The 12,875-nt window shown below is 39.0% G+C and overlaps 1 protein-coding gene across 1 annotated transcript in view; it reads right to left on the reverse strand.

Moving 5' to 3' along the window:
* The window catches only part of CUBN (cubilin), a 304,407-nt gene that overhangs the window by 100,474 nt on the left and 191,058 nt on the right, over nt 1-12,875 (reverse strand). Inside the window, exons 33-35 of the mRNA XM_069959738.1 lie at nt 5,961-6,077; nt 3,933-4,046; nt 3,454-3,582 (exon numbers count right to left, since the gene is read on the reverse strand). Coding sequence (XP_069815839.1) covers nt 3,454-3,582; nt 3,933-4,046; nt 5,961-6,077 — 360 coding nt within the window. The remainder of the gene's footprint in view (nt 1-3,453; nt 3,583-3,932; nt 4,047-5,960; nt 6,078-12,875) is intronic.

Consider the following 12,875-nt stretch of genomic DNA (forward strand, 5'->3'; position numbering starts at 1 on the left):
ACGGCCTCCTCCACGTCTCCTGGTGTACTGGCCTGTCTCCTGGTAGCCTCCAGCCTCTGGACACTACGGCCTCCTCCACGTCTCCTGGTGTACTGGCCTGTCTCCTGGGAGCCTCCAGCCTCTGGACACTACGGTCTCCTCCACGTCTCCTGGTGTACTGGCCTGTCTCCTGGTAGCCTCCAGCCTCTGGACACTATGGCCTCCTCCATGTCTCCTGGTGTACTGGCCTGTCTCCTGGTAGCCTCCAGCCTCTGGACACTATGGCCTCCTCCACGTCTCCTGGTGTACTGGCCTGTCTCCTGATAGCTCCTCCAGCCTCTGGACACTATGGCCTCCTCCACGTCTCCTGGTGTACTGGCCTGTCTCCTGGTAGCCTCCAGCCTCTGGACACTATGGCCTCCTCCACGTCTCCTGGTGTACTGGCCTGTCTCCTGGTAGCCTCCAGCCTCTGGACACTACGGCCTCCTCCACGTCTCCTGGTGTACTGGCCTGTCTCCTGGTAGCCTCCAGCCTCTGGACACTATGGCCTCCTCCACGTCTCCTGGTGTACTGGCCTGTCTCCTGATAGCTCCTCCAGCCTCTGGACACTATGGCCTCCTCCACGTCTCCTGGTGTACTGGCCTGTCTCCTGGTAGCCTCCAGCCTCTGGACACTATGGCCTCCTCCATGTCTCCTGGTGTACTGGCCTGTCTCCTGGTAGCCTCCAGCCTCTGGACACTACGGCCTCCTCCATGTCTCCTGGTGTACTGGCCTGTCTCCTGGTATCTCCTCCAGCCTCTGGACACTACGGCCTCCTCCACGTCTTCTGGTGTACTGGCCTGTCTCCTGGTAGCCTCCAGCCTCTGGACACTACGGCCTCCTCCATGTCTACTGGTGTACTGGCCTGTCTCCTGGTAGCCTCCAGCCTCTGGACACTACGGCCTCCTCCACGTCTCCTGGTGTACTGGCCTGTCTCCTGGTAGCCTCCAGCCTCTGGACACTATGGCCTCCTCCATGTCTCCTGGTGTACTGGCCTGTCTCCTGGTAGCCTCCAGCCTCTGGACACTACGGCCTCCTCCATGTCTACTGGTGTACTGGCCTGTCTCCTGGTAGCCTCCAGCCTCTGGACACTACGGCCTCCTCCATGTCTCCTGGTAGCCTCCAGCCTCTGGACACTACGGCCTCCTCCATGTCTCCTGGTGTACTGGCCTGTCTCCTGGTAGCCTCCAGCCTCTGGACACTATGGCCTCCTCCATGTCTCCTGGTGTACTGGCCTGTCTCCTGGTAGCCTCCAGCCTCTGGACACTATGGCCTCCTCCATGTCTCCTGGTGTACTGGCCTGTCTCCTGGTAGCCTCCAGTGCTCAGTGCTGCAGGTGACAGTGAGTGTCAGTCAGTGCTGCAGGTGACAGTGAGTGTCAGTCAGTGCTGCAGGTGACAGTGAGTGTCAGTCAGTGCTGCAGGTGACAGTGAGTGTCAGTCAGTGCTGCCTCCTGAGTGGACAGACAACCCAAAAGAAAGTCCTGCCTAAACAACATACAGTGCAACAAAGCCATATAGAAAACCGAAAAAAAATTGCACAATTATTTATTTATTTACAAAAAATTTATAAAAACGAGGGAATTTGATGGGAAAAGACACAGATAACACGAGGCCAGAGGGGTCTTGTCTGAGTGGACAGTCTGATGTCACAGAAGTCTCAGTTACTTGGAGTTATATTGTGTTATGTAAGTGTTTCCTTTATATTTTATATTACACATTTTCTTTCATAAAGTTATATTACAAAGTTATATATGGTAACGTTATTAAAGAAATGTAAAAAAGAAATAATAATAGGAATAATAATAATAATAGGAATAATAATAATAATAATAATAATAATAGGTATAATAATAATAATAATAATAATAATAATAATAATAATAATAATAATAATAACAACGCACAAATAAATGATCCCGGCCTTTATTAAAATCTCTGTGTGTCCCATAGTGATCAGCCATGTCCTCCTCCTCCTCTTAGTCCTGTCTTTGGCTGTAAGCAGCTATCTGCAGCAGGAGCCTCCCCCCTCTACACTGTCTGCACTAGGACAAAACAATAAGCACCGCCCTTTGGATAAACCCCACCCCCTTTGCAGTTTCCCTGAAAAAAATGGAAGGGGTCAGTTAAAGATGAACCTGGTTCTCTGCAGGATATATACATGTTCTACTCTGCTGCAGCGCCCCCCCACAGGGTAGGTGAGACATTACATGACACTTATTTCTGTCTCCTACTCTGCTGCAGCGCCCCCCCACAGGGTAAGTGAGGCATTACATGACACTTATTTCTGTCTCCTACTCTGCTGCAGCGCCCCCACAGGGTAAGTGAGGCATTACATGACACTTATTTCTGTCTCCTACTCTGCTGCAGCGCCCCCACAGGGTAAGTGAGGCATTACATGACACTTATTTCTGTCTCCTACTCTGCTGCAGCGCCCCCACAGGGTAGGTGAGACATTACATGACACTTATTTCTGTCTCCTACTCTGCTGCAGCGCCCCCACAGGGTAGGTGAGACATTAAATGACACTTATTTCTGTCTCCTACTCTGCTGCAGCGCCCCCACAGGGTAGGTGGGGCATTACATGACACTTATTTCTGTCTCCTACTCTGCTGCAGCGCCCCCCCACAGGGTAGGTGAGACATTACATGACACTTATTTCTGTCTCCTACTCTGCTGCAGCGCCCCCCCACAGGGTAAGTGAGGCATTACATGACACTTATTTCTGTCTCCTACTCTGCTGCAGCGCCCCCACAGGGTAAGTGAGGCATTACATGACACTTATTTCTGTCTCCTACTCTGCTGCAGCGCCCCCACAGGGTAAGTGAGGCATTACATGACACTTATTTCTGTCTCCTACTCTGCTGCAGCGCCCCCACAGGGTAGGTGAGACATTACATGACACTTATTTCTGTCTCCTACTCTGCTGCAGCGCCCCCACAGGGTAGGTGAGGCATTACATGACACTTATTTCTGTCTCCTACTCTGCTGCAGCGCCCCCACAGGGTAGGTGAGGCATTACATGACACTTATTTCTGTCTCCTACTCTGCTGCAGCGCCCCCACAGGGTAGGTGAGGCATTACATGACACTTATTTCTGTCTCCTACTCTGCTGCAGCGCCCCCACAGGGTAGGTGAGGCATTACATGACACTTATTTCTGTCTCCTACTCTGCTGCAGCGCCCCCACAGGGTAGGTGAGGCATTACATGACACTTATTTCTGTCTCCTACTCTGCTGCAGCGCCCCCACAGGGTAGGTGAGGCATTACATGACACTTATTTCTGTCTCCTACTCTGCTGCAGCGCCCCCACAGGGTAAGTGAGGCATTACATGACACTTATTTCTGTCTCCTACTCTGCTGCAGCGCCCCCACAGGGTAAGTGAGGCATTACATGACATTACATTTGCTGTCTCACCTGATTATATAATCTCACCTGATAATGATGCGGAGTACAACGCCCGGAAACCTTTCCCATGTGCATAATTACCGGAGACAAATCTGAGCACCAGGGCGTTACTGAGAGACGTCACAGGATGCGGCAATACTGTTCCACAAAAACGGTCTAAAAACAAAAATGACACATAAAGTCGTCTATCAGTCACATTACATAATGGTGGGAAGCTGGACGACTCCTGGGGGGGAGGGGGGGGGTTGTTTTTCTGATCTGATAAGTTATATAGTTTATACTGAATGTCGCCAACACTAGAGGGAGCTAACGACATCCTTGTATGGGGCTGTATACACCTGTATGCAGAGAGCTCCCCCTGGTGGCAGCTACTGGTAAAACCTATAGCAGTGTAAGGCAAACAGGGGAGGCGGCTCCCACCCTGGGCCCCTAGCCCTCTCCTCCCTGTATGGTGGGTATGGTGCTGGTGAGGAAAGTGTTATGGCCGCTAGAGTTCTCCCATATACCTATAGAAGGGGAGCCATAGTTATCGCCATCTAAGATCTCCACAAAGTCGCTGCTACAATTCTGACTTCTTCCCTGAGTTTCAAACTCGGTGAAGGAAATGGTGACGTGGTTATCTGTGGAGAGAAGAGACAGCAGACACTATAAAAGAGACAGCAGACACTATAAAAGACACCAGATACAATAAAAGAGACACCACATACTATAAAAGAAGAGACACCAGATACTATAAAAGAAGAGACACCACATACTATAAGAGACACCTGATACTATAAAGAAGAGACACCACATACTATAAGAGACACCAGATACTATAAAGAAGAGACACCAGATACTATAAGAGACACCAGATACTATAAAGAAGAGACACCAGATACTATAAGAGACACCTGATACTATAAAGAAGAGACACCAGATACTATAATAGAGACACCAGATACTATAAAGAAGAGACACCAGATACTATAATAGAGACACCACATACTATAAAAGAAGAGACACCAGATACTATAAGAGATACCTAATACTATAAAAGAGACACCAGATACTATAAAAGAGACACCACATACTATAAAAGAGACACCAGATACTATAATAGAGACACCAGATACTATAAAAGAGACACCAGATACTATAAGAGACACCAGATACTATAAAAGAAGAGACACCAGATACTATAAAAGAGACACCAGATACTATAAAAGAGACACCAGATACTATAAGACACCAGATACTATAAAAGAAGAGACACCAGATACTATAATAGAGACACCAGATACTATAATAGAGACACCAGATACTATAAGAGATACCTGATACTATAAGAGACACCAGATACTATAATAGAGACACCAGATACTATAAGAGACACCAGACACTATAAGACACCAGATACTATAAAAGAGACAGCAGATACTATAAAAGAGACACCAGATACTATAAGACACCAGATACTATAAGACACCAGATACTATAAAAGAGACAGCAGATACTATAAAAGAGACAGCAGATACTATAAAAGAATAGACACAAGATACTATAAAGGAAGAGACGGCCGCAGGCAGCAGAAGACTGGATGTTGCTGCAAATTGTGTAAATTAAGTGTGCGTTTACACAGACAGATGATCTGACAGATCATTGAAGCCAAAGCCAGGAAGAGACTATAAACAGAGAACAGGTCAGAAAGGAAAGACTGAGATCCTTCATCTTCTGACATCCTTCCCTGGCTTTGGCACCAATAATCTGTCTGATAAATCTGTCTGTGTAAACGCACCCGGGGGCTGGGTTCACACTACCTATATTTCAGTCAGTATTGCAACCAAAACCAGGAGTGGATTAAAAACACAGAAAGGATCTGTTCACACAATGGTGTAATTGAGTGTATAGCCGCCATATAACAGTAAATAACGGCCATTATTTCAATATAACGGCCATTGTTCTAAAATAACAGCAAATATTTGCCATTATATGGCGGCTATCCACTCAATTACACCATTGTGTGAACAGATCCTTTCTGTGTTTTTAATCCACTCCTGGTTTTGGTTGCAATACTGACTGATATATACTGACTGATATATACATATACTGACTGATATATACTGACTGATATATACTGACTGATATATACATATACTGACTGATATATACTGACTGATATATACATATACTGACTGAAATATACTGACTGATATATACATATACTGACTGAAATATAGGTAGTGTGAACGCAGCCTAAAGGTAACCAGTTAGAGTGGTGATTGTGGTGACATGGTAGAGAACCATATAGAGCTGCTGTGCATCTTGTGGCCGCAGCAGGAGACTTACAGAGGGGAAAACCCAGTCTATTAGAAAATGGACGTTTTTTTGCGCAGATGTGAGATTATTGTTCCGGATAATCATTGGCGGACGTTATTTCTAGCTGATCCCACCCTATTTTCTGTACATAGTCCTACAGGGAAGTTGTGAGGATGAGTCCCTAGTGATACAAGCCAGGTGACAGCACATGCAGCAGCAGCAGAGCGGTAACTTACACGGCTCCTCCGCCCGTATGATCCAGGAACAGTTCTGATTGCTCGGATACTTGGCCGGATACAACGGAGAGGAAATAACCCCCCCAATGGCGTCCGTCACTAGAGAGCTCCCGCATGCTACCAGGGAAGAGACAGAGATCAGGGTCAGTCCCGGGGGATATGACTATACATCACTATACATCACTATACATCACTATACATGACTATACATCACTATACATGGCTATACATCACTATACATGACTATATATGACTATACATCACTATACATCACTATACATCACTATACATCACTATACATCACTATACATCACTATATATGAGTATACATCACTATACATCACTATACATCACTATACATCACTATATATGAGTATACATCACTATACATTATACATCACTATACATGACTATACATCACTATACATCACTATACATAACTATACATCACTATACATGACTATACATCACTATACATCACTATATATGACTATACATCACTATACATCACTATACATCACTATACATAACTATACATCACTATACATGACTATACATCACTATACATCACTATACATAACTATACATCACTATACATGACTATACATGACTATACATCACTATATATGACTATACATCACTATACATCACTATATATGACTATACATCACTATACATCACTATACATCACTATACATAACTATACATCACTATACATGACTATACATGACTATACATCACTATACATGACTATACATCACTATACATCACTATATATGACTATACATCACTATACATCACTATACATCACTATACATAACTATACATAACTATACATCACTATACATAACTGTACATCACTATACATGGCTATACATCACTATATATGACTATACATCACTATACATTACTATACATCACTATACATAACTATACATAACTATACATCACTATACATAACTATACATCACTATACATGACTATACATCACTATACATCACTATATATGACTATACATCACTATACATAACTATACATCACTATACATAACTATACATCACTATACATGACTATACATCACTATACATGACTATACATCACTATATATGACTATACATCACTATACATCACTATACATCACTATATATGACTATACATCACTATATATGACTATACATCACTATACATGACTATACATGACTATACATGGCTATATATGACTATACATCACTATACATCACTATACATCACTATACATCACTATATATGAGTATACATCACTATACATGACTATACATCACTATATATGACTATACATCACTATATATGACTATACATCACTATACATGACTATACATGACTATACATGGCTATATATGACTATACATCACTATACATCACTATACATCACTATACATCACTATACATCACTATACATCACTATATATGACTATACATGGCTATACATCACTATACATGACTATATATGACTATACATCACTATACATCACTATACATCACTATACATCACTATACATGACTATACATCACTATACATGGCTATACATCACTATACATGGCTATACATCACTATACATTATACATCACTATACATGACTATACATCACTATACATCACTATATATGACTATACATCACTATACATCACTATACATCACTATACATCACGTAGTTTCTCCCAGGTGAAAGCAGCGGTATTCCCATACAGACGCACAGTCCTCCACCAGGTTGGCTCGTTCCCAGTACTTCATCCACAACAAAATCGCAATTGAAGACAGCGTCTCTTAGAGTATCAAAAAGTTTCTTCTTTTATTTTATTTAGCCATATGCGTACAAAATATCAAACAACGTTTCGGCCCTTCAAAAAAAACATACTGAGCCTTTCTCACGTACTTCAGAAAGGCTCAGTATGTTTTTTTTGAAGGGCCGAAACGTTGTTTGATATTTTGTACGCATATGGCTAAATAAAATAAAAGAAGAAACTTTTTGATACTCTAAGAGACGCTGTCTTCAATTGCGATTTTGTTGTCACTATACATCACTATATATGACTATACATCACTATACATCACTATACATCACTATACATAACTATACATCACTATATATGACTATACATGACTATACATCACTATACATCACTATACATCACTATACATCACTATACATCACTATATATGACTATACATCACTATACATCACTATACATCACTATACATAACTATACATCACTATATATGACTATACATGACTATACATCACTATACATCACTATACATCACTATACATCACTATACATGACTATACATCACTATACATCACTATACATCACTATACATAACTATACATCACTATACATCACTATACATCACTATACATAACTATACATCACTATACATGACTATACATCACTATACATCACTATATATGACTATACATCACTATACATAACTATACATCACTATATATGACTATACATCACTATATATGACTATACATGGCTATACATTACTATACATGGCTATACATCACTATACATCACTATATATGACTATACATGGCTATACATCACTATACATCACTATACATCACTATACATAACTATACATCACTATACATTACTATACATCACTATACATTACTATACATGGCTATACATCACTATACATCACTATACATCACTATACATCACTATACATAACTATACATCACTATACATTACTATACATGGCTATACATCACTATACATCACTATACATAACTATACATCACTATACATTACTATACATGGCTATACATCACTATACATCACTATACATGACTATACATCACTATACATCACTATACATCACTATACATCACTATACATGGCTATACATCATTATACATCACTATACATGGCTATACATCACTATACATCACTATACATCACTATACATGACTGTACATCACTATACATGGCTATACATCACTATATATGACTATACATCACTATACATGGCTATACATCACTATACATCACTATACATGGCTATACATCACTATATATGACTATATATGACTATACATCACTATACATGACTATACATCACTATACATGACTATACATCACTATACATGGCTATACATCACTATACATGACTATACATCACTATATATAAATATATATGACTATACATCACTATACATGACTATACATCACTATACATCACTATACATCACTATACATGACTATACATCACTATACATGACTATACATCACTATACATGACTATACATCACTATACATGACTATACATCACTTTACATGGCTATACATCACTATACATGACTATACATCACTATACATGACTATACATCACTATATATGACTATATATGACTATACATCACTATACATGACTATACATGACTATATATGACTATACATGACTATACATCACTATATATATGACTATACATCACTATATATGACTATACATCACTATACATGACTATACATCACTATACATGACTATACATCACTATATATGACTATACATCACTATACATCAGTATACATCACTATATATGACTATACATCACTATATATATGACTATACATCACTATACATGACTATACATCACTATACATGACTATACATCACTATATATGACTATACATCACTATACATGACTATACATCACTATATATGACTATACATCACTATATATATGACTATACATCACTATACATGGCTATACATCACTATATATGACTATACATCACTATATATGACTATACATCATTATACATCACTATACATGGCTATACATCACTATACATCACTATATATGACTATACATCACTATATATGACTATACATCACTATACATGGCTATACATCACTATATATGACTATACATCACTATATATGACTATACATCATTATACATCACTATACATGGCTATACATCACTATACATCACTATATATGACTATACATCACTATATATGACTATACATCACTATATATCACTATATATGATTATACATCACTATACATGGCTATACATCACTATATATGACTATACATCATTATACATCACTATACATAACTATACATCACTATACATGACTATACATGGCTATACATGACTATACATCACTATACATGACTATACATCATTATACATCACTATACATGGCTATACATCACTATACATCACTATACATCACTATACATGACTATACATCACTATATTTGACTATACATCACTATACATGACTATACATCACTATATATGAGTATACATCACTATATATGACTATACATCACTATACATCACTATACATCATTATACATCACTATACATGGCTATACATCACTATACATGACTATACATCACTATACATTATACATCACTATACATGGCTATACATCACTATACATCACTATACATGGCTATACATCACTATATATGACTATACATCACTATATATGACTATACATCACTATACATCACTATACATGACTATACATCACTATATATGACTATACATCACTATACATGACTATACATCACTATATATGACTATACATCACTATACATGACTATACATCACTATACATCACTATACATGACTATACATCACTATATATGAGTATACATCACTATATATGACTATACATCACTATACATCACTATACATCATTATACATCACTATACATGGCTATACATCACTATACATGACTATACATCACTATACATTATACATCACTATACATGGCTATACATCACTATACATCACTATACATGGCTATACATCACTATATATGACTATACATCACTATATATGACTATACATCACTATATATGACTATACATCACTATACATCACTATACATGACTATACATCACTATATATGACTATACATCACTATACATGACTATACATCACTATACATGACTATACATCACTATATATGACTATACATCACTATACATCACTATATATGACTATACATCACTATATATGACTATACATGACTATACATCACTATATATGACTATACATCACTATACATCACTATATATGACTATACATGACTATACATCACTATATATGACTATACATGACTATACATCACTATACATCACTATACATCACTATATATGACTATACTATACATGGCTATACTACAGATGGCTATACATGACTATAGATAACTATATATGACTATACATGACTATAGATGAGTATAGATTAGTATAGATGACTATAGATGAGTATAGATGACTATAGATGACTATAGATGAGTATAGATTGTATAGATGAGTATATATGACTATAGATGAGTATAGATGACTATATATGACTATAGATGACTATAGATGAGTATAGATGACTATATATGACTATAGATGAGTATAGATGACTATAGATGACTATAGATGAGTATAGATGAGTATAGATGACTATAGATGACTATAGATGAGTATATATAACTATAAATGACTATAGATGAGTATATATGACTATAGATGACTATAGATGAGTATATATGACTTCTTCTAGAATGTGAAAAGTCCTTAGAAGTGATTTCCTGACTTGGGGTCACTCCTGCGCTCCTAGCCGTCACCTGACTGATTATGGGGGGTGCTCACAGACCGCCTGTGTCATCCTCCATAATTATGGCCGTCAGGAAAGGGTTAATGGAGGAACTGTCCCCTCCCTCTTTCTTAGTCTTATCCCCTTTTTCCCTCCCATATGTGTGCAAGTGGCCAATTAGGAGAATTCCCGGGCTGGAGAGCCTATCAGGGACACCGGATATCATTTATAAGGGTTAGCGCAGCCCGCGCTTTTAGTTTCCCGCCCTCCCTCCTATTGTGCTTGTTTATATGTTGTTACAATGATGTGTTGTTTGAAAAAAAAAATAAGATATATATATATATATATATATATATATATATATAAAAATCATATGGAAATTCTTTATAGGTTGTGAAGATTTGGAAGAGGTTAGATATTTGTGTGTGGGTTCACAAGTCACAGCCGAGTACACCTGCCCAGCAGGTTAAAGGGTTAAGCGGACGTTCGTGTACGGTGGGAGTCCGTCGGTGGCACACCGCGGCTTCCCTTCTGGTGAGCTGGCACGTAGTGGCGGTTGGTTGATTACGGTTAGGAGTACGGTTAATAAAAGCTGTGGTCGGCCATCACCCAGCAAAAGAAGTTGAGCGTTGTGTATTTATTTCCTATAATCACACGGAATGCCCCAGAACTTCATGCTATTTGCATCAATACTAAACTCACATTTTCCAACAACTGTGAAGTTCCTAATTTAAAACATAACCTTTATTTTTGTAAATAAAATAAATGTGCGATAATGACAAGTTAAAACCTGGATGGAGCGACCCACTTTCTTTTCACTATTAATGCAGTATGTAATATCCTTGAATAATTGTCCAAGGAATTTCATAAGAGATAGCTATCTATAATGGATGTTGCACAGCAACTGTTGATAAAGTTATCGATCAGATTAATAAGCCGTGATAGGTCTCGTGGGAACAGTCAGTTCCTAACCTCCGGCTATACCGACACCTAAACAGGCAAATATGGTATAATGCAGTGTGGAATTAACATGTGATACACATATCTCTGGTATCTCGTCTAGGAGTTCATAATGTTTGCTTGATATCTCAGAGGAATATCTGCGGTGTGAGCAAGCGCTGACTAACAGCGTTAGTGAATAGCGGTGGTAGATACAGCCACTATATCCCTGTTGATATCTATAGAGACTGCTGTCATTTATCAGCGTATCAGTCTCTATAATGTGGCGAGATATTAATCTCTGCTGATAGACAAGATATATGGCGCTAGAAAACGGCGATCTTGGGGTAATCCCTTTTAAAT

This window comes from Dendropsophus ebraccatus, chromosome 2 (genome assembly GCF_027789765.1).
Source record: "Dendropsophus ebraccatus isolate aDenEbr1 chromosome 2, aDenEbr1.pat, whole genome shotgun sequence".
Taxonomy (NCBI): Eukaryota; Metazoa; Chordata; class Amphibia; order Anura; family Hylidae; genus Dendropsophus; species Dendropsophus ebraccatus.